This window comes from Lampris incognitus, chromosome 16 (genome assembly GCF_029633865.1).
Source record: "Lampris incognitus isolate fLamInc1 chromosome 16, fLamInc1.hap2, whole genome shotgun sequence".
Classification (NCBI taxonomy): domain Eukaryota; kingdom Metazoa; phylum Chordata; class Actinopteri; order Lampriformes; family Lampridae; genus Lampris; species Lampris incognitus.
In genome coordinates this window covers 21,493,144-21,521,138 of record NC_079226.1, presented here as the reverse complement: position 1 = coordinate 21,521,138, position 27,995 = coordinate 21,493,144, and the positions used below count along the sequence as shown (strand labels likewise).

Here is a 27,995-nt window from a genome sequence, read left to right as displayed (position 1 = left end):
AAGAGTTTATAAAGTGTTTGACAGACACAGCAAAACCAGAATGCTCAGAAAGAAATAACAAAGCAAAACAGTAAGGCCAAACAAAAGACAAAATTAAGGTAAAATCAAGATAAAGTTAAAACAAGAAGACAAAAGACGGAAAAACACAGTAGAGAGAAAACAGGTGTTGAAAGATAAAGATGACAAGAGATAATAAGGAAGTAAAAACAAACTATAAGAAATGGAAATATAAATAAATACAATTAAAATTATAAATGCAATAAAAATATGACATCACATAAAAGCTACTACTACTACATTCGGCTGCTCCCGTTAGGGGTCACCACAGTGGATCATCCGTTTCCATTTCTTCCCGTCCTCTGCATCCTCCTCTGTCACACCAGCCACCTACATGTCTTCTCTCACCACATCCATAAACCTCCTCTTTGGCCTTCCTCTTTTCCTGTTCCCTAGCAGCTACATATTCAGCATCCTTCTCCCAATATACCCAGCATCTCTCCTCCACACATGTCAAAGCCATCTCAATCTTGCCTGTCTTGCTTCATCTCCAAACCGGCCAACCTGAGCGGTCCCTCTAATATACACGTTCCTAATCCTGTCCTTCTTCCGTCACTCCCAATGAAAATCTTAGCAGCTTCAGCTCTGCCACCTCCAGCTCCGCCTCCTGTCTTTTCATCATCAGTGCCACTGTCTCCAAACCATATAACATAGCTGGTCTCACAACCGTCTTGTAAACCTTCTCTTTAACCCTTGCTGGTACCCTTCTGTCGCAAATCACTCCTAACACTCTTCTCCACCCATTCCACCCTGCCTGCACTCCCCGTTACTTTGGACAGTTGACCCCGAGTATTTAAAATTCATATGCCTTCGTCACCCCTACTCCTTGCATCCTTACCATTCCACTGTCCTCCCTCTCATTCACGCATATGTATTCCATTGGTGTGTTCGCAATATCCTATATTATTAACTATCCTTATGGTTCTTTTTTGTAGTATACATAATGGCTGTAGATTGGTTTTGTAGGTGTTACCCCATACCTCCACACAGTAGTTCAGATATGGTAAAATAAATGAACAATACAGAGTGCGTAATAATTTATGATCGAGAATGTGACTTGCTTTTCTCATGACTGCAATGCTCTTTGCCAATTTTGCTCGCACATGTTATGTGAGGTTTCCAGCAGATTCTGTGGTCTAGTATCACACCAAGAAATGTATTTTCATATACTCGTTCTAGTCGGACACTGTCTATCACTACTTTTACTCTGGTATTTACTAAGTGATTTCCAAACAACATAAACTTTGTTGTGTCCAGAATTAAGGATAAGTTGTTTTTGTCAAACCACTGTTTTAATTTTTCCATTTCTATTGTCACCTCCAATAGCTGCTGTAAATTCTCACAACAAACTGTATTCATGTCATCAGCAAATAAAACAAATTTCAATATTTTTGATATCTTGCATATATCATTTAAGTACAGAATTAAGTTTTGGACCTAAAACCGATGCCTGGGGTACACCACAATAATATCCATGCATGACAATTTATGTTCACCTATCATTGCAAACCGCTGTCTGTTACTTAAATAGCTTCTTAGCCAATTCTGTACCACCCCTCTGATACCATACTTTTCTAATTTATCTATTAATCTGTTGTGGTAAATAGTGTCAAAGGCTTTTTTTTTAGGTCTATAAACTTTCCCACAGCAAACTTTTTATGGTCTATGCAATTAGTTATTTCTTCAACTAATTCAATTAGCGCCAGAAATGTCGATCCGTTTGGTCGAAAACCGTACTGACTATCATTCAACAGATTGTGCTTCTCAATGAATTTGTTTAGTCTAACAGCAACAGATGTGGGTAGTAACGCATTACGTTTACTCCGTTACATGAACTTAAGTAACTTTTTCCAATAAATTGTACTTACAGGAGTAGTTTTAATGCATAATACTTTCCACTCTTACTAAAGTTCATTTACGATTCAAAAAAATATATATTTATACGCCGTTACATTAAACTAATAATAATAATACATTTTATCTGTAGGCGCCTTTCAGAGCACTCAAGGACACCTTACAGAACACGGTAAAAAAACAAGCAGCACTGTATCGGATAGCATAAAATCAAAACAAAGCAGGGTAGACAATAAAAAGTTCATACAACAGATAAGTATAAAATCCTCATCTGCACCAAACTCAATGAAGCGCGTATCAGACTGAATATGCCAGTTTGAAAAGGTACGTTTTGAGATGGGATTTGAAGGTTGAAAGAATCAATGTTGCGAATTTCTTGTGGGAGAGAGTTCCATAGGCGGGGGGTAGAATGACTGAAGGCTCTAGTCCCCATGGTAGTCAAGCGGGCCGATGGTGCAGTGAGTTGGAGAGCAGAAGAGGATCTGAGAGTGCAGGAGGGTGTGTGGATATGAAGGAGTTCGGAAAGATGTAAAGGAGATAGGTTATTAAGGGACTTAAAAGGTGAGGAGCAGGATCTTGAAGTCAATACGGTATTTAACAGGGTGCCAATGGAGTTGCTGAAGAACAGAAGTAATATGATCTAGGGAAGGAGTTCTGGTAATGATACGGGCAGCTGAATTCTGGACCAATTGAAGTTTATGAAGACACTTCAGGGGAAGACCAAAGAGGACAGAATTACTGTAATCAATACGGGATGTAACCAGGGTGTGAGTGGGTATGGCTGTGCTTTTAGGTGTAAGTGACGGGCGAAGACGATTAATATTGCATTGGTGGAAATACGCAGACCTGTTACTCAGTGGCACATATTGAGGTGCAGGCTGAGGTGGTACATACTGAAGCGCAGGCTGAAGTGATGCAGGCTGAGGTTGTACATACTGAGGCACAGGCTGGGGTAGCACATGCTGAGGTGCAGGCTGAGGTGGTACATACTGAGGTGACACATGCTGAGGTGCAAGCTGAGGTGGCACATACTGAGGTGGCAAATACTGAAGTGTAGGCTGAAGTGGCACAGGTTGGAGAGGCCAAGCTCTATCAGGAACAGGTTGCGAGCCTGCCGGCATGTATGACACGGGCAGCTGCGGCTGCACAGATGTCATGTCTCTCTGTGCTGCACAATTCCACCAGCTGCCAGACGCACCCCGTGCTTTATAGATACATTTGAATGTAATACATTACAGATAATAATAATAACCATTACATTTATATAGCGCTTTTCTAGACACCCAAAGCACTTCACATTGTAGGGGATAAGTCACCTCAACCACCACCAATGTGTAGCACCACCTGGGTGATGCAAGGCAGCCATTTTGTGCCAGAACGCTCACCACACATCAGGTTGAGGTGGAGAGAGAGGACTCGTTGAGCCAATTACAAGGAGGGAGATGATTAGATGGCCAGATGGAGAGCCGGGTTGGGAATTTTGCCAGAACATCGGGGAACCTCCTTACTCCGTGGTAAGTGCCATGGGATGAAATAAAACATCATAAGAAGTTACTACTTGAGCAGTCATTTTATGAGATCCTCTTTTACTCATATTCAAGTCGTTATTTTGATGAGTACTTTTACTTCTACTTGAGTCATTATTATAAAGTAAAAATACCTTTGAGTACAGTTTTTGCTTACTCTATCCACCTCTGAACAGCAACTAGTTTTTCTAGTACTGTGACAATGAAATTGGTGTCCATCACCAGTTTTCTATAGGGGTATAACTTTTGCCATTTTCATTTTGCTTTGAACTTTACCAGACTGAAAGGACATGTTATAGGTGTGGCTTAGTGGTTAAGCAATACATTCGATTACTTTAACTATTGTCACATCACTATTATTCCAGTCAGTAGATTTTTTGTTCTTGCGTTTGTTTACAATGTCCATGATTTCCTTCTCTTCTACTGCTCTAAGAAAAATGGAACTTGGATTTCTGTCCCCATAATCACTATCCTTCCCCTCTGTGATTGTTTGTGTCACTGATTTTTTTCTGCCAGTTTTGGGCCCACATTTATAAAGAATCTGTTGAAGCCACTGACCCCATCGTCTGTGTTATTTATAGTCTTATAATTTTCTGTAAAGTATTGAGGGCAGCTTGGGCTTCTAGATCGGTTTCTAATAATACTATTCAACACATTCCATATACCTTTGGAGTCGTTTTTCCATTCCATCCATTAGCTGAACCGCTTATCCTGTTCTCAGGGTCGCAGGGATGCTGGTGCCTATTCCAGCAGTCATTGGGCGGCAGATGGGGAGACACCCTGGACAGGCTGCCAGGCCATCACAGGGCTGAGACACTCACACACACAAACATTCATACCTAGGGACAATTTCGTATGGCCAATTCACCTGACTTACATGTCTTTGGAATGTGGGAGGAAACCAGAGCCCCCGGAGGAAACCCACGCAGACACGGGGAGAACATGCAAACTCCACACAGAGGACAACCCGGGATGACCCACCAAGGTTGGACTACCTGGGGTTCGAACCCAGGAACTTGCTGTGAGGCGACTGCGCTAACCACTGCACCACCATGTCGGGGAAAAAAAGAACTGAAAAGAAATATTGAAACAGTCCCAAACAACGACTGGAACTTAAAAACTATTAGAACGACCATCCGCCCATAGTTTTTAAACTCTATATTCTGTCAAGATAAATACCCAATTGAGATACTAATGCATTACATATGTTAGTATGTCTGTTCAGAAATGACTGACACCAAAATTAACTTTTTAACAACTTTAATACTATTTGTCAAACAATTTAAAATGGCCTCTGTCCAAAACCTGTAAATCCTTCAACGCCTCGGTGGTAGACATGGAGCGTTTGAAACGGCGTTTCTAACCAGACTTGTTGGCAATAATCAAAAATCAAGTTTAGACTATTATTTTGCACTGGAGAACGCTAGTTTCTTTTTTCTAGGAGAGAGCAATCAACTTCGCAAAGGAAATGATGTGACCAACACATGTCATAAATAGTGACATGACGCGCATGATCACACGCAAATTACGTGCGGTCATTTTAACCGGTCATGATCATTTTAGGTAGATATTATAACTTTTTTTTAAACAATTGATCTAAAACGCGTTTTAATGCAAATATATGCAATTTTAGGATTATTCAGCGAGCGGCAGGTCTGCATCATTTTATGTCACAAAGTTAGTAAACTTTGAAAATCCAAAACGGTCATAATGACCGTCTTGGTCTTTGTTGAGAACTTTGTTCTTCCTAAAATTGCAGTCAGACAGTGAAAACTGGTAGATGGTCACTGATGTGTCTTATCTCATCATCAGCCACTTCTCTGGGGTCGGGTCGCGGTGGCAGCAAGCCAAGTGGGGCACTCCAGATATCCCTCTCCCCAGCAATGCCCTCCAGCTCCTCCTGGGGGATCCCAAGGCGTTCCCAGGCCAGATTGGACATATAGTCCCCTCCAGCAAGTTCTGGGTCCACCCCGGGGTCTCTTCCCAGTTGAACGTGCCCAGAAAACCCCCAAACGAAGGCGCCCAAGAGGCATCCTAATCAGATGCCTGAACCACCTCAACTGGCTGCTTTCGACGCGAAGGAGCAGCAGCTCTACTCCGAGCTCCCACCATATGACCGAGCTCCTCATCTTATCTCTAAGGCTGAACCCAGACACCCTATGGAGGAAACTAATTTCAGCCGCTTGTATCTGCGATCTCACCCTTTCGGTCACTGCCGAAAGCTCATGGCCATAGGTGAGGGCTGGAACAAAGATTGTAAACTGAGGGCTTTGCCTTCCGCCTCAGCTCCCTCTTCACCACAACAGTCCGGTACAACGTCCGCATTACTGCTGATGCTGCACCAATCTGCCTGTCAATCTCCCACTCCATCCTACCCTCACTTGTGAACAAGACCCTGAGATACTTGAACTCCTTCAGTCGAGGCAACAACTCATCCTCAACCTGGAGGGAGCAATCCATCATTTTCCGGTAGCGAACCATGGCCTCAGACTTGGAGGTGCTGAATCTCATCCGACCATTTCACACTCAACTGCAAACCACCCCAGTTCATGCTGGAGGTAGCATTCTGATAAAGCCAACAAAACCAAATCATCTGCGAAGAGCAGAGATGCAATTCCGTGGTTCCCAAAATGGACACACTCCTCACCCTGGCTGCACCTTGAGAGCCTGTCCATGAAAATCACAAACAGAATCGGAGACAAGAGACAACCTTGGTGGAGTCCGTCACCCACCGAAAACGTCTTTGACTTTGTGCCGAGAACGTGGACACAGCTCTCACTTTGGTTATACAAGGACTGGATGGCTTGTAGCAACTGCCCCGGTACCCCATACTCCCGCAGTAGCCCCCAAAGAGTGCCCTGGGGTACAAGGTCGTAAGCCTTCTCCAAGACCACAAAACACATGTAGATTGGCTGGTCAAACTCCCATGCCTCCCTCAGCACTTCCATAAGGGTAAAGAGCTGGTCCGTTGTTCCACAGCCAGAACGGAATCTGCACTATTTTCCTGGATCCAAGGTTCCAACAATCGGTCGGAGCCTCCTTTCCAGCACCCTAGAGTAGACTTTCCCAGGGAGGCTGAGCGGTATGATGCCCCGATAATTGGAGCACACCCTCTGGTCACTGATGTCACTTATTAAAACTCCATTCTCTGTGTTGCCTTCTATAATGTTTGAGAATATATCGTCTATTAAGGTCAAACTAAAACAGACTTTGACCACCACGGCTACTTTAGGACTGCCTGACCCAGACAGACCATTCACACAGACTGTGGACAGAGAAGAAGGTTTTATGACATCTGTGTTGATAAGATAAAGAGAGACAGAGAGAAAAAAGAAAAAAAAAAGAAAAAAGCTAAGTGCACGTCCTTGCCTGCCTAAGTGTTAAGTTTCCTTTTTATGCAAAATTGGCACATGGGAAGGACCATGTGTCAAAATGGGGGATGGTGGATGCAGTAAACAAACACTGGTTTATGAGAGGTTTCGGAAATTATTTCCAACCCCCCCCCCTTTTCCCCCCCAAATTGTATCCGACCAGTTACTCCACTCTTCCAAGCCGTCCCGGTCGCTGCTCCGGCCCCTCTGCCAATATGGGGAGGGCTGCAGATTACCACATGCCTCCTCTGATACATGTGGAGTCATCAGCTGCTGCTTTTCACCGGAGAGTGAGGAGTTTCACCTGGGGGATGTAACGCATGGGAGGATCCTGCTATTCCCCCCAGTTCCCCTCCCCCCTGAACAGGTGCCCCGACCGACCAGAGGAGGCGCTAGTGCAGTGACCAGAGCACATACCCACATCCGGCTTCCCACCCGCAGACACAGCCAATTGTGTCTGTAGGGACGCCCAACCAAGCGGAGGTAACATGGGGATTCGAACTGCCGATCCCCATGTTGGTAGGCACATTTCCAAAATTTTTGCTCAGAACGTTTGTTTGAAAAATAATGCCATAAGAGGGTAAATCACACAAGCCTCAAGCCACCCTCCTCCCGACCAACAGTTTGATCACCTGAACATGGATGTCATTGAACTAACACCATGTGAGGGAAAGAAATAGTGTCTTGTGATTTTTATGTTTTCTAAGTGGGTTAAAGTTTTCCCTACAGGAAAGGCACAGTAACAAAAGTACCAGTAATAGAGATTATTCCCAGATGGGGAATACCACAGAAGATCAGCATCGATAATGGAACTCATTTTGTAAACAGTGCTATTTTGGGTATTAATCTGAGGCAACATTGTGCCTATAATCCAGAGTGGTGGAGCAGTTGAGAGAGAAAATAGGACAAATAAAAATAAACCTCTCAAATGTTGTGATGAGACAGGACTCACATGGGTAAAGGCACTACCTTTAGTGCTGATGGCCATGAGAGCGAGAGGAAGGGCTGCAACAGGTCTGTCACCTTTTGAAATCCTCACAGGCAGACCCATGAACACTGGAAAAGCCCTTCCCGGCAGAAATGGGTCCTCAGCTCAGACCTTGTGGAGGATGTAATGCTTAATTTTTGTGCGCTACTAAACAAAATGCTGAGTTCTATTCACATGCAGGTGAGATCGTCACTTCCACAGCCAATAGAGTGTCAGCGGCACGACCTGAAGCCAGGAGATTGATTGCTGATAGGACCTAAAGAGGAAACTTTGGATGAAGGCCCGTTGGTGGGGCCCCACCAGGTGTTCTTGACCACACTTACAGTGGTGAGGGTCTAATAAGGTCTAAGGTCTAAGTGGTGAAGTGGCCTGAGTACATCGGTCGCCATCTTACAATGCTGTGATTACAAACATTCCCAAATCCTCTGTGAATAGCATACATGACTATTGAAACTGTAGTTAACGGTCACGCCCATATTTGCATATGAAACTGGCAGTTGGATTCGGTCGTTATGCAACCGTATTTTTTATAAGGGTGGGGATACTTGCAGTCAGTTTAGACTGATGAGGTCACTTAGATGAGTGATGAAACGATTCCTTCTTTCAGCTTTTTCCCTGTTTTTCAGGGGTCGCCACAGCAGATTTTACAGTTTCCACCAGGACCCTGTGAGGGCACAGTGCCAATGACCGTTGTTCGATCTGGTATGGTCTTGTCAATCTGCATATTGATTTGGCAAAATTTTACGTCGGATGCCCTTCCTGACACAACCACTAACCCTATGGACGGGGGCACAGGTAAAGCGCTGGATGCCATCCCAGTATTCATGGACTTGCGCCCATGCCTGTCGCTATAGATGAGTGATGAAACGATCTGTCAATAAACAACCAGAGGAACTGATTTAACCTTCTTTGATTTTCTTACCTGGATTGCTGAGCATGCATAAAGACAACTTATTTCCCCCCCCACAAAATGACATAATATACTATATATATATATATATATATATATATACTCTTGCACAGAAAAGGCAGACCAGAAATAGGCCTATAATTGCTCAGCACTGACGGATCAAGATTATTCTTATTGAGTAAGGGCTTTACTATAGCTGTTTTCAGTGAATCAGGAAAGATATCTGATTCTAAAGAACAGTTTACAATATCCAAAACATCCCCAATCAAACTATGTAAGACCTCTTTAAAAAAAAAAAAAGGCAGCGGGAATTGCATCCAGAGAGCAGGTGGATGACTTCATCTGCAAGATGGTTTTACGAAGTTCGTCTTCACTAATTTTGCAAAAGGAAATTAGATTTCCCCGAGAGTCATTACTAGCAGTTTGACTGTTTGGATTAACAACCTTATTCATGATACCTGCTTAGATATTAATGATTATCAAAGAATGAAGCAAACTCGTCACATTTTGATTTAGATGCAGGGCATAACTGCTCATGAGACTGGGGAGGATTTATAATGTGATCGATTGTGGAAAATAAGACTCTGGAGTTGTTCCTGTTTTCATTTATAATGCCAGAGAAATAAGCCTGCCTTGCGCAGCGCAGAGCTTTGTTATAAACAAATATAGATTTTCTAAAAATCTCGCCATGGATTGTAAGCTTACTTTTTTTTCCATATTCGCTCTGCTCTACGGCAATCCCTCTTGAGCAAACGTATTTGCTCAGTCTTCCAGGGTATTACTGTAGTCTGATTTTTTCTTAGTTTTTATCGGAGCCACTACGTTGAGAGCTGACTCTAGTTTAAAGTTGAAGTGGTTAACTTTATCATGCACTGAGGAAATAGCAGCTGACAGAGGAAGACTGCGCAGGTGATGGATGAGGGGAGTTAATGACTGCAGAAGGACTAAGAAAACGTCTTTTTATGATACACTCTGTTGTTTTTTTGCTAAGTCAGAGACAGTCATGTGAAAAAACAAACGGTAGTGATCTGATAATTCAGTATCAACAATCTTGTCAACAGCAACATTCCGGCCTCTAGCGATCACTAAATCTAGGGTGTGGCCAAGGTTGTGGGTTCGCCCAACAACATGTTGATATATATAGGGTATTTTACATGATGGTTAAAGGAAACAACAGTATACACGCACACACACCTTTTCACCCTCTCTCTTCAACTAATACACATACACATACAAAACTGTTCTCTAGCTCCCTCACCTAAACAGACCGGCAAATCCTCATAGTGCTAATATTGGTTGACAAAGATCTCCTGACACAACACTGAAGGTCACCATTTCTAATGCACCATTTCTAATGAACACAGCTTGATGGACAAATACCTCTACTAAAGGGCACATTTATAACCATTTGAGTTGCAGGATTAAAGACAAGAGCACTCTGAAACAGTGTCATGAATATGCAGTGTTCAGGACCTCTTTGAGTTGAAGCAACGTCTTCCTTATCTTGCAGAGGTCGGGAGGTGAGAGGGCAGTGGAGAGGATGGCACGGGGTTCTCCCATATCCAGCATCTTCACCTTCAGCATGATGCTGGTCAGGGGGGTGAGCTGATAAGGCAGGCAAACAACAGCACAGATTAGTTCAACACATCTGTATGATCACTCTGTTAGAACGACCAGGATTTCACTCCTACCTTAAACTACCATGGGCGGTCAAGATGACTGCCAGTTTTTAAACTCTATATTCTGTCACATAAATACCCAATTGAGATATTAATGCATTGCATATATTAGTTTGTCTGTTAGGTAACGATTGACACCAAAATTAACATTTTAACAACTTTAATACATTTTTACACAATTTAAACTTCAGAGACATGTTCAAACTTGAATAGCAAAACTGAAAAAGTGAAAATATTACCTGAAAAACAAAACGGAAAACACATATTGTTAAGCTAACAAACGTGAAATGTAAAAAAAGAACTAAAAATAAATATTGAAACAGTCAGAACTTGAAAACTACTAGAACGATCATGGGCCATCAAAATGACCACCCACGGTTTGTCAAGATCACGGTTGTCAAGATAAATACCCAATTGAGATATTAATGCATTACATATGTGAGTATGTCTGTTAAGAAACAACTGACACCGAAATTAATATTTTAACAACTTTAATATTTTTCAAACAATGTCGAATGTCTGTAAATACTGCAACGCCTCGGTGGTAGTCATGGTGTGTCTGAAACGGCGGCTGTACCCAGACATCAGCAATCAGGGACAATTTATTTGTCATTTCATATTGTGTACTATGTACACAAAAGAAATTAAATTCTGTTTCCTCCAGCCCACAGCAGTGCAACACAAATACACATATCTAAAAACTTCCAAAAACAACACCACCAAAAACATACAAAAACAGAGAAGCAAAAAAGAAAACAGCCAACAACACAGTCCACCCAGTGCAACACAATCCAAAAACTCTACTGTCCAGGAGAACTAATGCCAGCCAGGATAACTGTCGGGACTACCGGTGTGCATGGGCTAGCAGTTAGCATAGCCTGCCCCGCCTCCGCGTCCCATCAGACTGCCCTCGGTGTTTCCCCCTCAGGTGCAGCTCCAGGCAGGGCTGTGGTCTCTGGGCCTATCAGATGCAGTAGACTAGGCTCCCTCAGCCGATCCAACGCCAGCTCTCCAGCCAGACACCCTTGACACACCTCCCCCGCACTCCACACGACAACACAGACGCAGACAAAAACACTGCACAGTTGGGCGCTCTGGTGGCCGAGCGGAATAAACCGCCGTTCTTGCAACCCGCTCGTCATGTGGCTGGAAGGTTCGTATACCAGACTCGCCGTAACCGGTCACGGCCAGAGCATCCACGGGGTAAGGCATTCATTAGGTCACCCTTACCCGAGGGATAGTGGGTGTAGATTGGTGTAGTGTTCAGGGACTCGTCATTCTCCAATAGCGAGAGCTCTGGCCCACCCGGGCGTCTGCAGCCAAGCAACTGAAAGCATTCTCCGTACACCTCCTTTGCGGCCTGAAGGTGATGCAATCCATGCGAGGCTTCAGCGTGTAAAATAGCGAGAGCAGCCGACACGAGTTTGAAGGAAGCTGGTGTAACGACTATCTCCTTCCTGTGGAAACGTGAGCCAGGGGAGTTATTCGACAAGAGTTCCGGCCATATGCCATTGGGTTAATCGGGTGGGATAAGGGGAAAAACTAGAAATAAATTTATAAAATAAAAAAACACTGCACAGTCAATGCTAGGCGAGGCTGCTGCCAGACCGCCTTGGTGTTTCCTCTAAGGCAGGGCTGTGGGCTAGCAGTTAGCGTAGCCTGCCCCGCTTCTGCATCCTGTCAGACTGCCCTCGGTGTTTCCTCTTCGGGTCCACAGGATGCAGCAGACCAAGCTCTATAAGCCGAGACAAAAAAAAAAAAAAAAAAAAAAAAACTTCACACGATGACAAACATAGACAGACAAAAACACTGCATAAATGGCACTAGGTGAGGCTGGCGCAAACACGAGTCCGCACCGCCATCTTCCCACACCAGAGAAGCATGAAAGACATGTTAGAAATATTACCTAAGGCTGGTGAGCAGTAACATGTGAGGACGTCTTTATATTGGGCTCCTGATCAGGGTGAACTTTTCATTAATATTATAACTTTTCAGATCAAACACAGATAAATTAGATTTAACACACGATACTGAACCGCTAGCACACCGGACTCACAACCCTGTACTTGTATATCGATTATTTAGAAGACACGATGGGCAAAAACAAATCTAGCAGTGACCAGGCCGCTAAAGCCTCGGGCTCTGTGAAAGACCCAGACGAGGAGTCTACAGATCTATCTGGGGTGATGGCTGCCATCGCGAGCAGTGAGAGCAAGATCTTGGCACGGATAGATTCATTCACAGAGGATCTGAATGCAAAAATAAGACTCTATAAAGGACGGCATGGTGAAACAAGAGACCCGTCTGAAAGATGTGGAGGATGGCCTGAACACATACTCAGACAAGATGACGAATATGGAGGACGACATCGGCCAGCTAAAATCTGAAGTTGCTATGCTACGCCAGAAGGTAAATGATCTGGAGGTATGACAACGCCGGTGTAATGCACGCATTGTCGGGATAAAAGAGGATTCGAGAACAGCGGAGGCCAGCAGCCTACTATTACCATCACTAAACTACTGCAGGAGTTACTAGGCCTCAGCTTCACCCCAACCCTAGACCGGGGCTCACTGCAGCCTGCGGCACTTTGCGCAACAAAGGAGAACCCCCCAGGATAATCGTGGTGAAGTTTCACTATTTCTCAGAGAGAGAGGAGGTTTTCCGCAAAGCTGCCCGTTCAGCTCCGTTGACCCCACACGGCAAGAGAGTGAGCATCTTCCTGGATAACACCACGCTGGTGGTGAAAAAGAGAGCGGCCTTCTCTGGAGCTGCCAGGGCATCAAGTTTGGGGCCCTGTTCCTGGCGGTGCTTTGTATCAGTTCATCGTCCAGCCAAGAAAAGCGGTTCGAAGACCCATCTAAGGCGATGGATTATATCAGGAAGAATCTAAAGCCTCAGGACAATGTACATTTAGATATTGATAAACTCGAATATATTTGTGGCTAATTGGTATTGGTAGTTAATTGATATTAGCTGCTAAGTGCCAACAACTAGCGGAAGTAACTAGCTAAGACACCTAGACGACAGGGTAACATTACAGTTTAACTTTATCTATTTACTCGAAGTTTGAAATTTGAGACGCTCAGATAATGTTGCCTTTTTCATTTAATATGAATATTTAATACCTGCTGCCCATTTACAAAGCTATTTTTCTGTTTTATTATTATTATCGTGAGTGTGCATGTATATATGTGTACGGATGCTAATTATTATGAGACCTGTAACAGTACTTTGGTGACTTGCCAGAGACTGTAGGGCGACACCCAGGTCAATGTCACTTACCTACAAAAGAACTGTATTATAACTGCTGTTATATGGGTGTTGATATATTTTATTTTCCGATATGGGTGTTGATCTATAGTTCTTAAGTATATAAATACTTTTTAATTTAATATAATCTTAAGACCACTGTTCGCCCTGGTTAGAGCTTGTTAGGTTTTCTATGGTTATTTGCCATGTTATACTAGAAATGGGGGATGCAATCTCTAGGGAATTAGTAGATCAGCCTGGGTTCTCAAGGCTGTTTTCGTTTTGTAGTTAGTAGGCAGGGACTTTTTGTTTTTTCTCTTTTCATTTTTAGAAAAAAATGTCTGACGCTCAAAATATAGGTTATCTTTGTTTTTTGAGCTGGAATATAAAGGGAGTTCACAATCCAGTAAAGCGTAGTAGGGTTTTTGTACATTTAAAATCTTTGAGAGCTGATGTATATTCTTACAGGAAACTCATCTTCAGTCAAGTGAACACACAAAACTAAAGAAAGCTTGGATAGGACCAATTTTCTGTTCGAGGAATGAGAATAGAACGCGGGGCATGGCCATCTTGATCAGGAAGGGTATCCCCATTTGTTCCACTGCTGACTCTTTCTGACCCCAGGGGAAGGCATGTGATAGTGACGGGTAACCTGCATGGTACACTTGTAGCACTAGCAAATGTATATGGACCAATTGGGATGACCCACTTTTTTTCTCTAGTTTCATAGCAGCCCTCCCAAACCTAAATAATTACCAACTGATATTGGGGGTAGATTTTAATTGTGCATTACATCCATATTTGGACAGATAAAACCCAAGACCTAATAGTAAAATTTCGAAGGCAGGCGCGGTTATCCATTCATTTGTGGAATCCTACTCTATTTTCGATCCCTGGAGAAGAAACAATCCAACTACTAAACAACACTCCTTTTTTTTCCCCAGTGCACCATTCTTACTCAAGGATTGATTTTTTTCTCCTGGACAGTAGGGTCCTTCCTATAGTTAGGGGGAGCCAGTATAATAGTAGTTATTTCGGATCACAGTCCTGTACAGCTAGATATAGGCTTCCTAGACTACCCTAAACCCCAACGCACTTGGCGATTTGATCCTCTATTACTGTCCAGGGACTTGTTTAAAAATGTTCTCTCCCAGCAGATAGATATCTTTATGAAACTCAACCACTCAGCCACTAACCATTGTTTGGGAGGCTCTCAAAGCCTACCTTAGAGAACAAATAATCTCATACACAGCACATGAGAGAAAGAAACAAACAATGTCTAACAGAACTGTCCCATAGTACAGCGGAAGTGGACCGTTCATATGCCGATTCCCCAACACCTGAGCTTTATAAGAAAAAAATATTATTGAAAAACAGTATTCGACAATCTCTCCATTAAACAAACAGAACAATTGTTCTTTAAATCAAAACAGACATTTTATGAACATGGAGAGAAAGCTGGAAAACTATTAGCCCATCAGGTTAGACAGTCCACAGCCGCTAACACTATTCCTGAAATTTGCACAGCAGCTGGGGTAAAGACTACCAATCCTGACACCATCAATAACCAGTTTAAACAATTTTATATTACCCTTTATAGTTCAAAACTGCCCAGCAACTTGTCGCATATGTTCACTTTTTTAGACGGTCTGACCATACCAAAAATTGCCCTTGAGTACAGAGCACAGATAGACAGAGATATCAACAGAGTAAGTGATACAAGCAATTAAATCCATGCAGAGCAACAAAGCACTGGGTCCAGATGATTTCGCAATTAAAATGTATAAAGAATTTACCACCACGCTGGCACCGATACTTAACCTGTTGTATCAGGAAATTTTTAACCAAATGAAATTACTCCAAACTATGATGCAAGCAATCATATCAGTGTTATTTAAAAAAGACAAAGATCCCCTACTGTGTGGTTTCTATCGCCCTGTAAGCTTGTTGAATTGCAACTACAAAATCCTTACAAAAATCTTGGCAACCCGTATTGAAACTGTAGTCCCAATGGTTGTTAACTCTGATCAAACTGGTTTTATATCAGGCAGGCAGTCATTCTATAACATGTGCCACCTATTTAATGTACTGTACACACCACATTCCATAGAACAGACAGAAGCAATAATTTCTTTAGATGCCGAGAAGGCATTTGACTGCATCAGATGGCAATATCTATTCGCTGTTCTAGAAAGGTTAGGCTTTGGTTCATCATTCTTAGCATGGGTTAAAATATTATATTGCTCACCGACAGCCGCAATGCGGATTAATAATATTATTTCTGATTATTTTTCACTCCATAGGGGGCCAGGGCTGCAGCTTCTCTCCTTACCTGTTCAATTTGGCAATGGAGCCACTTGCTATAGCTCTTAGGGCAGAAGATGGCATTAAAGGTATCTCATGAGGCGGTAAATTGCATAAGGTATCACTTTATGCAGATGACCTGTTGTTATATACACTGCTCAAAAAAATAAAAGGGAACACATAAGCAATGCAATGTAGCTCCAAGTCAATCACACTTTTGAGATATCAACCTGTCCAGTTAGGAAGCAACACTGATTTGTGACTCAATTTCACCTGTTGGTAAATTGTCTAATTTCCACCAGGTGGAAATTAGACAATTTGCAAGACAACCCCTATAAAAGGAATGGATTTGCAGGTGGTGGCCACAGACCATTTGCCTGTCCTCATCTTTTCTGGCCGATCTTTGGTTAGTTTTTCATTTTGCTAGTGCCCTCACCACTAGAGGTGGCATGAGGCGGTATCTGCAACCTACAGAAGTTGCTCAGGTAGTGCAGCTCATCCAGGATGGCACATCAATGCGTGCTGTGGCAAGAAGATTTGATGTGTCTCCCAGCACAGGGTCCAGAGCATGGAGGAGGTACCAGGAGACAGGCCAGTACACCAGGAGACGTGGGGGGGGCCGCAGGAGGACAACAACCCCGCAGCAGGACCGCTATCTGGTCCTTTGTGCAAGGAGGAACAGGAGGAGCACTGCCGGAGCCCTACAAAACGACCTTCAACAGGCCACTAATGTGCAGGTTTCTGCTCAAACAGTGAGAAACAGAATGCATGAGGATGGTATGAGGGCCCGACGTCCACAATTGGGGCCTGTGCTCACAGCCCAACACCGTGCAGCCCGATTGACCTTTGCCAGAGAACATCTTGGTTGGCAGATTCGCCATTGGCGCCCTGTGCTCTTCACAGATGAGAGCAGGTTCACACTGAACACATGTGACAGACGTGAGAGAGTCTGGAGACGCTGTGGAGAACGTTCTGCTGCCTGCAACATCCTCCAGCATGACCGGTTTGGCGGTGGGTCAGTGATGGTCTGGGGAGGCATATCCTTGGAGGGCCGCACAGACCTCTACGTGCTAGCCAGAGGTACCATGACTGCCATTAGGTACCGGGATGAGATCCTCAGACCCATTGTCAGACCATATGCTGGTGCAGTGGGCCCTGGGTTCCTGCTCATGCATGACAATGCTCGTCCTCATGTGGCCAGAGTGTGTCAGCAGTTCCTGTATGTCGAGGGCATTGATGCTATGGACTGGCCTGCACGTTCCCCAGACCTGAATCCAATCGAGCAGCTCTGGGACATCATGTCTCGTACCATCCGCCAACGCGATGTCGCACCACAGACTGTCCAGGAGTTGACCGATGCCCTGATCCAGGTCTGGGAGGAGATCCCTCAGGAGACCATCCGTCGTCTCATCAGGAGCATGCCCAGACGTTGTAGGGAGTGCATACAGGCACGTGGAGGCCACACACACTACTGAGCCTCATTTTGAATCGTCTTGAAGAATTTCCACAGAAGTTGGATCAGCCTATGTTCTCATTTTCCACTTTGATTTTGAGTATGATTCTGAATCCAGACCTTAATGGGCTAATGATTTTGATTTCCATTGATCATTCTTAGGTTATTTTGCTCTAAACACATTCCTCTGTCTAATAAATAAAGATTTTCAGCTGAAATATTTCATTCATCGAGGTCTATATTGTGTTTTTAGGTGTTCCCTTTATTTTTTTGAGCAGTATATATACATCCAACCCAACAGAATCCATATCAAGACTATTACTTACCCTGGATAACTTTGGTCGCCTGTCAGGTTATAAGATAAATTATTCAAAGAGCTTGTTTTTTCTGATTAACCACACTGACAGAGACTACTCTAGCTTTCCATTTAAACTTGAACACAATGTATTTACATATTTAGGAATCAAAGTCACCCATACAATGGGGAGGTTATATAACCATAACTTTAAAACACTAACAGAACGAACAAAACAAGATTTTAAAAAGTGGTCAACGCTACCAATTTCATTAGTGGGCCGCATTAATATATAGTTAAAATGACAGTCTTACCCAGATTTCTCTATTTTTTACAAATGACTCCCATATTCACACCTAAGACAACTTTTCAACAATTAGATAGATTGTCATCCTTCATCTGGAACAATTCAAACCCCAGGATGAAGAAAATATACTTGGAGGTCCCTAAGGAGACAGGGGATTAGGCTTGCCTAACTTTATTTGTTACTATTGGGCTGCGAACATTGTAAAACTTTTACAGTGGGCATTTACATAAAAGAATCAACAGGGTACAGAGATTGGGTTCACATGGAACTCTTACCCAATCCTTTACAGATATTCACCTCTCCACTACCACATAATCGTAACATACAAATAACAAACCCGGTGATTAAAAGCTTCACTTAGGATATGGCTACAGTTTAGGAGGCATTTTGGATTAAAGCAGGCTTTTTCCAGTAGCAAATAATCAATTCTTCTCATTATCTGTGTTAGATAACGTGTTTCAACATTGGCATAGAAATGGACTGGTGTTTTTCTGTGATCTATTTAAAGATGGAACATTCACCTCGTTTGAAACACTTACCAAAGACCAGAACATACCCAGATCCCTTTTTTAATTTTTTTTAGATACCTTCAAATCCATAGTTATGCCAAGAAAGTGTTTCCCTCATTTCCGTATCTACCACCCAGGAGCCAATTAGATGTTATTCTAGAGATGGATCCCTTTGGGAAAAAAATGGGTCTCCATAATTTACACACTCAGTACGTTTACATGCACAGTTTAGTCGAGCTATGGTTATAGCTCGATTAGTTCATTAGACCGACTACTGACTTTGGTCCCAGTGTACATGCGTGGGAGGGAAATCGATTTACTGAGGGAGTCATGTGGGCTCCGCTACGATAGGTGGCGATATGCACTCTTTCAGCTTGTTTGTATTGGGCCATTACCGGTTGACCTATTACGTCACACACGTCCTTTTAAACCCCGCCCTGACCATCTGCTCGGCTACTTTTTTGAATAAGTCGCCATTTCTTGTCTTCCTCCCGTCCATGCATTTTAAAATGTTCAGCTCTTTCAACTGAGTAAGCATATACTCCGTCTCTTCATCCGTCCAAAAATGAGCTCTCGATGTTTTCGCCATGTTTGCAGTTACTGGCTTCCTATTCTTGTGTCCCCCTCTTCTTCTGTTTGCGCTGTTCGACTTCCAGGTCAAAACTTGGCGCGCAGAAAGTTAGCACGTGCGCAGATCGCCTCGACCAGCTCCAGTCCGACTAAGGTGTATACATGCAGAAGTAAATCGACTTCAAATCGCATTATCTGGGTGCGTTAGTCCGACTATTACAACTTCGATTTCAGTCGAGCTAACATGTTTACATGCATTTTAAAAGTCCGGTTTTAGTCGGACTAACGCAATAATTCGATTTTTTAAGTGTCATGTAAACGTACTGACTGATACAGGGATTAAAACAGATATTCTGGGAAAAAACAAAAACTGCATGGGAGAGAGATTTGGGTTTAGAGCTTTCTGAAGAGGCATGGTGGGACAGCTTAACTCGTATACATACTTCCTCATTGTGTATACGACATGGTTTAATTCAATTTAATGTGCTTTACCGTCTTCACTACTCAGGGGACAAGCTTGCCAGAATCCTTCCCACCAGACCCCGGGTGTCCGAGGTGCAGCCATACTCCAGCCTCGGTAAGACATATGTTCTGGGCATGCCCCTCTCTCAACAGTTATTGGGTACATATATTTAATGTATTCTCACATATCTGTAAACAGACCATAACCCCTGATTTTCACACAGCCATCTTTGGCATACCACCCCCTAACTGTAGTCACAACTTTGCAGGACATTCTCTAGCATTTGCTTCATAGCTCACAGACTTATTCTTTTTAAAAGGAAGTCAAATAAAGCTCCATCATTTTTGCAGTGGTTAAGGGAGGTGCTGTCCTTTCTACCTTTAGAAAAGCTCCGATATAAAATATGTAAAACCCGCCAAAACTTTACTTTGACCTGGAGTCCTTTCATAGACTTTATTGAAGGTTTTCCCTTTTATTGAATGTACTTTTTTTTACCTGGTTGTAACGACAAGATTTATAGATATATGTGTATAACTTTATATCGTCTTCAACAACATGGTTATTATGTGGAATTGGAATAAGAAATCCCTGCATAGTCTTTTTTTTCTCTCCTTGAGCCTTGGGGGGGGGGGGGGGGGGGACTCTTACATGCCCCCCCCCTGTGTGTCTTGTAAACCTGTTCCAAAAAAACTTGAAAATTGAAAAAGTAAAAAAAAAAAAAAAAAAAAACCAACAACAAAGAAAAATTACCTGAAAAACAAAATGGAAAACACATATTGCTAATCTCACAAACGTAACAAGGCCTATAAAACACGAAATGTAAAAAAAAAGAAAAAAGAACAATGTTACGAAGGAAATGATGCGAACAACACACGTGGCATGACATGCACGATGATATGCAAATTACGCGTGGTCATCCCACGCGTGGTCAATTACCCCACTCTTTCGAGCCATCAGTCGCTGCTCTGCCCCCTCTGCCAATCCAGGGAGGGCTGCAGACTACCACATGCCTCCCCCGATACATGTGGAGTTGCCAGCCGCTTCTTTTCACCTGACAGTGATGAGTTTCTCCCCCCAGTTCCCCCTCCTCCCCGAATAGATGCCCCAACCAACCAGAGGAGGGGCTAGCGTAGCAACCAGGAAACATACCCACGTCCAGCTTCCCACCCGCGGACACGGCCAATTGTCTGTAGGGACACCTGACCAAGCCAGAGGTAACAACGGGAGTTGAACTGGCGATCCCCATGTTGGTAGGCAACGGAATAGACCACTATGCTACCTGGGCGCCCTTACACATGATTATTTTGACCCCCCATGGTCGTTTTAGGTAGATCTTATAATAACTTTTTTTTCTTTTTTTGCGCAACTGATCTAAAACTAATTTTAATACAAATATATGCAGTTTTAGGAGCATTCGGGGAACAGCAGGTCAAGTCAATTTTATTTGTATAGCCCAATATCACAAATTTGCTTCAAGGGGCTTTACAGCAAAACAACATCTTGTCCTTAGACCCTCGCATCGGATAAGGAACTCCCTAAAAAAAGAAAAAAACCCTTTAAAAGGGAGAAAAAATAGGAAGAAACCTCAGGGAGAGCAACAGAGGAGGGATCTCTCCCAAGATAGACAACGTGCAATGGATGTTGTGTTTACAAGTCTGTGTCCCCCCCCCCACACAAAGTTATCAAACTCTGAAAATCCAAAACGGTCGAAATGACCGCCATGGTCGTTCTAGAAGTTCCGGTCAGTGTTTAGGACTGTTTAAATGGTTATTTTCAGTTCTTTTTTTACGTTTCACGTTTCATAGGCCTTGTTACATTTGTTAGATTAGTAATGTGTTTTCCATTTTGTTTTTCCGGTAATATTGCCACTTTTTCAATTTTGCTATTCAAGTTTGACCATTCTGGAGTGAGTTGGATGAAGTGGTGGTGAGTGTAACGAAGGAGGAGAGAGTGGTGATTGGAGCGGATTTCAATGGGCATGTTGGTGAAGGGAACAGAGGCGATGAGGAGGTGATGGGTAGGTATTGTGTCAAGGAAAGAAACATAGAAGGATAGATGTTGGCAGATTTTCTGAAAAGGATGGAAATGGCTGTGGTGAAAACATCTCAAGAAGAGGGAGGAACACAGGGTGACGTACCTGAGTGGAGGAAAGTGCACACAGGTGGACTATATCTTATGTAGAAGGTGCGATCTGAAAAGGGATTGGAGACTGCAAGGTGGTGACAGAGGGGAACATAGCTAGGCAGCATCAGATGGTGGTCTGTAGGATGACTTTGGAGACCAAGAAGAGGAAGCGAGTAAAGGCAGGGCCTAAGATCAAACGGTGGAAGTTGAAGAAGGAAGACTGTTGTGTGGAGTTCAGGGAGGAGTTAAGACGGGCACTGGGTGGTAGTGAAGAGTTCCCGGATGGCTGGACAAGCACTGCAGAAACAGTGAGGGAGACAGCTAGGAAGGCACTTGGTGTGTCATCAGGAAAGAGGAAGGAAGACAAGGAGACTTGGTGGTGGAATGAGAAAGTACAACAAAGTATACAGAGGAACAGGTTGGCAAAGAAGAAGTGGGATAATCAGAGAGATGAAGAAAGTAGACAGGAGTATAAAGGAGATGCAGTGTAAAGCGAAGAGAGGTGGCAAAGACAAAGGAAAAGGCGTATGGTGAGTTGTATGAGAGGTTACACACTAAGGAAGGAGAAAAGGACTTGTACAGATTGGCTAGACAGAGGGACTGAGCTGAGAAGAATGTGCAGCAGGTTAGGGCGATCAAGGAGAGAGATGGAAATGTGCTGACGAGCGAGGAGGGTGTGCTGAGAAGGTGGACAGAGTATTTTGAGGGGCTGATGAAAGAAGAAAATGAGAGCAAGAGAAGGTTGGATGATGTGGGGGACAGTGAATCAGGAACTGCGGTGATTAGTAAGGAGGGACTGAGAGCAGCTATGAAAAGGATGAAGAGTGGAAAGGCAGTTGGTCCTGATGACATACCTGTGGACACATGGAGATGTTTAGGAGAGATGGCAGTAGAGTTTTTAACTAGACTGTTTAACACAATCTTGGAAAGTGAGAGGATACCTGAGGAGTAGAGAACAAGCATACTGGTATTGATTTTGAAAAATAAGGGTGATGTGCAGAACTGTAGCAACTACAGAGGTATAAAGTTGATCAGCCACAGCATGAAGATATGGGAAAGAGTAATAGAAGCTAGGTTAAAAGAGGTGACGATTAGCGAGCAGCAGTATGGTTTCATGCCATGAAAGAGCACTACAGATGCAATGTTTGCTTTGAGAATGTTGACTGGGAAGTATTGCAATACTTGCTTTGAGAATGTTGATGGAGAAGTATACAGAAGGCCAGAAGGAGTTACATTGTGTCTTTGTGGATTTAAAGAAAGCATATGACAGGGTGCCGAGAGAGGAGGTGTGGTATTGTATGAGGACGTCGGGAGTTGCAGAGAAGTATGTAGGAGTGGTGCAGGATATGTATGAGGGAAGTGTGAAAATGGTGAGGTGTGCGGCTGGAATGTCGGATGGGTTCAAGGTGGACGTGGGGATTACATAAAGGATCGGTTCTGGGCCCTTTCTTGTTTGCAATGGTGATGGACAGGTTGGTGGATGAGATCAGGCAGGAGTCTCCGTGGACTATGATGTTTGCAGATGACATTGTGATCTGTAGCAAGAGTAGGGTGCAGGTTCAGGAGAGCCTGGAAAGGCGCAGGTATGCACTGGAGAGAAGAGGAATGAAAGTCAGTAAGAGCAAGACGGAATACCTATGCATGAATGAGAGGGAGGACAGTGGAATGGTGAGGATGCAAGGAGTAGAGGTGACGAATGCATATGAGTTTAAATACTTGGGGTCAACTGTCCAAAGTAACGGGGAGCGCAGAAGAGGTGAAGAAAAGAGTGCAGGCAGGGTGGAATGAGTGGAGAAGAGTGTCAGGAGTGATTTGCAACAGAAGGGTACCAGCAAGTTACATTGTGAGACCAGCTATGTTATATGGTTTGGAGACAGTGGCACTGACGAAAAAACAGGAGGCGGAGCTGGAGGTGGCAGAGTTGAAGATACTAAGATTTTCACTGGGAGTGACAAAGAAGGACAGGATTAGGAACGAGTATATTAGAGGGACAGCTCAGGTTGGACGGTTTTGAGACGAAGTGAGACAGGCAAGATTGAGATGGCTTGAACATGTGTGGAGGAAAGATGCTGGGTATATTGGGAGAAGGATGCTGAATATGGAGTTGCCAGGGAAAAGGAAACGAGGAAGGCCAAAGACGAGGTTTATGGATGTGGTGAGGGAGGACATGCAGTGACTGGTGTGACAGAGGAAGACGCAGAGGACAGGAAGATATGGAAATGGATGATCCGCTGTTGTGGCGACTCCTAACAGGATCAGCCGAAAGTAGTAGTAGTATTCAAGTTTGACTACGTCTTTCTGAAGTTTAAATTGTTTAAAAATAGTATTATATTTGTTAAAATGTTAATTTTGGTGTCAGTCATTTCCTATCAGACATACTAACATATGCAATGTATTAATATCTCAACTTGGTATTTATCTTGAACTCAGAATAGAGTTTACAAACCAGCGATCATTTTGATCACCTATGGTCATTTTAGGTAGAACCTAGCCACTGAGGATGCACAAGCCAGTGCATCCTTAGTGCCGGTCCCAAGCCCGGACAAATGGGGAGGGTTGCGTCAGGAAGGGCATCCGGCGTAAAATCTTTGCCGAATCAAACATGCGGATCATAAATAAGACTTACATACCGGATCGGTCGAGGCCCGGGTTACCAACGACCGCCACCGGTACTGTTAACCAGCAGGGTGTCGGTGGAAACTATGCTACTGTTGGGCGAAGGAGAAGGAGAGGGGAAAGCATGTCCAGAGGCAGCTAGAGAGGAGGAAGGGTAGGCATGTGGAGGTGAGAGTTGGAACTTTGAATGTTGGCACTATGACTGGTAAAGGGAGAGAGCTGGCTGACATGATGGAAAGAAGAAAGGTAGGCATACTGTGTGTGCAAGAGACCAGGTGGAAGGGGAGTAAGGCCAGGAGTATCGGAGGTGAGTTCAAACTCTTCTACCATGGTGTGAATGGGAGGAGTAATGGGGTAGGGGTAATTCTGAAGGAAGAGTATGTCAAGAGCGTGCTGGAGGTGAAGAGAGTGTCAGACAGAGTGATGAGTATGAAGCTGGAAATTGAAGGTTTATTGCTGAATGTTATCAGCGCATATGCCCCGCAAGTTGGGTGTGAGATGGATGAAAAAGAAGAATTCTGGAGTGAGTTGGACGACATGGTGGAGAGGGTACCCAAGGAGGAGAGAGTGGTGATTGGAGCGGACTTCAATGGACATGTTGGTGAAGGGAACAGAGGTGATGAGGAGGTATGGAGTCAAGAAGAGAAATGTGGAAGGACAGATGGTGGTCGATTTTGCGAAAAGGATGGAAATGGCTGTGGTGAATACATATTTCAAGAAGAGGGAGGAACAAAGGGGGGCGTATAAGAGTGGAAGAAAGTGCACACAGGTGGACTATATCTTATGTAGAAGGCGCCATCTAAAAGGGATTGGAGACTGCAAGGTGGTGACAGGGGAGAACATAGCTAGGCAGCTTCGGATGGTGGTCTGTAGGATGACTTTGGAGACCAAGAAGAGGAAGCGAGTGAAGACACAGCCGAAGATCAAACGGTGGAAGTTGAAGAAGGAAGACTGTTGTGTGGAGTTCAGGCAGGAGTTAAGACAGGCACTGGGTGGTAGTGAAGAGTTGCCAGATGGCTGGACAACCACTGCAGAAATAGTGAGGGAGACAGCTAGGAAGGTACTTGGTGTGTCATCAGGACAGAGGAAGGAAGACAAGGAGACTTGGTGGTGGAATGAGGAAGTACAGCAAATTATACAGAGGAAAAGGTTGGCAAAGAAGTGGGATAGTAAGAGAGATGAAGAAAGTAGACAGGAGTACAAGGAGATGCAGCGTAAAGCAAAGAGAGGTGGCAAAGGCAAAGGAAAAGGCGTATGGTGAGTTGTATGACAGATTAGACACTAAGGAAGGAGAAAAGGACTTGTACCGATTGGCTAGACAGAGGGACCAAGCTGCAAAGGATGTGCAGCAAGTTAGGGCGATCAAGGATAGAGATGGAAATGTGCTGACAAGCGAGGAGAGTGTGCTAAGAAGGTGGAAGGAATACTTTGAGGGGCTGATGAATGAAGAAAATGAGAGAGAGAGAAGGTTGGATGATGTAGGGATAGTGAATCAGGAAGTTCAGTGGATTAACAAGGAGGAAGTGAGGGCAGCTATGAAGAGGATGAAGAGTGGAAAGGCAGTTGGTCCTGATGACATACCTGTGGAGGCATGGAGATGTTTAGGAGAGATGGCAGTGGAGTTTTTAACTAGATTGTTTAACACAATCCTGGAAAGTGAGAGGATGCCTGAGGAGTGGAGAAGAAGCATACTGGTACCGATTTTCGAGAACAAGGGCGATGTGCAGAACTGTAACAACTACAGAGGTATAAAGTTGATCAGCCACAGCATGAAGATTCTGGAAAGAGTAATAGAAGCTAGGTTAAGAGGAGAGGTGACGATCAGCGAGCAGCAGTATGGTTTCATGCCACGAAAGAGCACCACAGATGCGATGTTTGCTTTGAGAATGTTGATTGAGAAGTATAGAGAAGGCCAGAAAGAGTTGCATTGTGTCTTTGTAGATTTAGAGAACGCTTATGACAGAGTGCCGAGAGAGGAGGTGTGGTATTGTATGAGGAAGTCAGGAGTTGCAGAGAAGTATGTAGGAGTAGTGCAGGATACGTATGAGGGAAGTGTGACAATGGTGAGGTGTGCGGTTGGAATTACAGATGGGTTCAAGGTGGAGGTGGGATTACATCAAGGACCGGCTCTTAGCCCTTTCTTGTTTGCAATGGTGATGGACAGGTTGACGGACAAGATCAGGCAGGAGTCTCCATGAACGATGATGTTCGCGGATGACATTGTGATCTGTAGTGAGAGTAGGGTGCAGGTTGAGGAGAGCCTGGAGAGGTGGAGGTATGCACTGGAGAGAAGAGGAATGAAAGTCAGTAGGAGCAAGACGGAATACCTATGCGTGAATGAGAGAGAGGACAGTGGAATGGTCAGGATGCAAGGAGTGGAGGTGACAAAGGCATTTGAGTTTAAATACTTGGGGTCAACTGTCCAAAGTAACGGGGAGTGCAGTAGAGAGGTGAAAAAGAGAGTGCAGGCAGGTTGGAGTGGGTGGAGAAGTGTGTCAGGAGTGATTTGCGACAGAAGGGTCTCAGCAAGAGTTAGAGGGAAAGTTTACAAGATGGTTGTGAGACCAGCTATGTTATATGGTTTGGAGACAGTGGCACTGACGAAAAGACAGCAGGCGGAGCTGGAGGTGGCAGAGTTGAAGATGCTAAGATTTTCACTGGGAGTAACGAAGGAGGACAGGATTAGGAACGATTATATTAGAGGGACCGCTCAGGTTGGACGGTTTGGAGACAAAGCAAGAGAGGCAAGATTGAGATGGCTTGGACATGTGTGGAGGAGAGATGCTGAGTATATTGGGAGAAGGATGCTGAATATGGAGCTGCCAGGGAAGAGGAGAAGAGGAAGGCCAAAGAGGAGGTTTATGGATGTGGTGAGGGAAGACATGCAGGTGGCTGGTGTGACAGAAGAAGACGCAGAAGACAGGAAGAAATGGAAACGGATGATCCGCTGTGGCGACCCCTAACGGGAGCAGCCGAAAGTAGTAGTAGTAGATGGTCATTTTAGGTAGAGCTTATCCTAACTTTTTTTGTGTGATTGATCTAAAACTAATTTTAATGCAAATATATGCAATTCTCAGAGCATTCAGGGAGTGGCAGGTCTTTATCTTCTTTTTTTTTTCCTCCTCAAAGTTATTAAACTTATTAAACGGTCATAAAGACCGCCTTGGTCATTCTAGTGTTAAATACAATAAGCGCTTCATCTGGAAAATCTCTGACAGTCGGCATACTCTCTCACCAGCATATCCGGAATCATGTATTCTGGGATGTCATTCCTCCAGAACAGCTTGGTAACTAACCGGTAACAGTAGCCCTTTGACATACGTCCTACCCTACCTGCCAGACGTTAGAGGGAGAGAGAGAAAAAAAGAGGTGAATAGATGTAATTTTGCTCAAGATACAACCTTGGGCCTCTCGGGGTATGTTCTGCACTGTCAGGATTATAGTACCTTTTCGTTGATTGCAGTTGTTCTTGGATGCCCATGTGAGGCAGAGGAACTGGTAATTTGTCTCTTGGTCATAGACCAAGCGACGAGCCAGGCAAAAGTCAATCACTGCAACCACAAATAAACACCAAGACATTTTACCAAAGGTCACCTTAAAAGCTAGCACAAGGACAAAGTAATGACTCATTCCAATTCATTCAAAAACTGTTTGGAGAGCACCTCAAATGTGTAATAAATCAGTAAGACACTTTTAACTGAGTTTCCACTAAATGATTGT

At 43.9% G+C, this 27,995-nt stretch overlaps 1 protein-coding gene across 1 annotated transcript in view; it reads right to left on the bottom strand.

The window, feature by feature from the left end:
* Nucleotides 1-27,995, bottom strand: part of tdrd9 (tudor domain containing 9) — a 121,302-nt gene that overhangs the window by 51,435 nt on the left and 41,872 nt on the right. The window contains exons 19-21 of the mRNA XM_056295382.1: nucleotides 27,722-27,826; nucleotides 27,511-27,608; nucleotides 10,180-10,311 (exon numbers count right to left, since the gene is read on the bottom strand). Coding sequence (XP_056151357.1) covers nucleotides 10,180-10,311; nucleotides 27,511-27,608; nucleotides 27,722-27,826 — 335 coding nt within the window. The remainder of the gene's footprint in view (nucleotides 1-10,179; nucleotides 10,312-27,510; nucleotides 27,609-27,721; nucleotides 27,827-27,995) is intronic.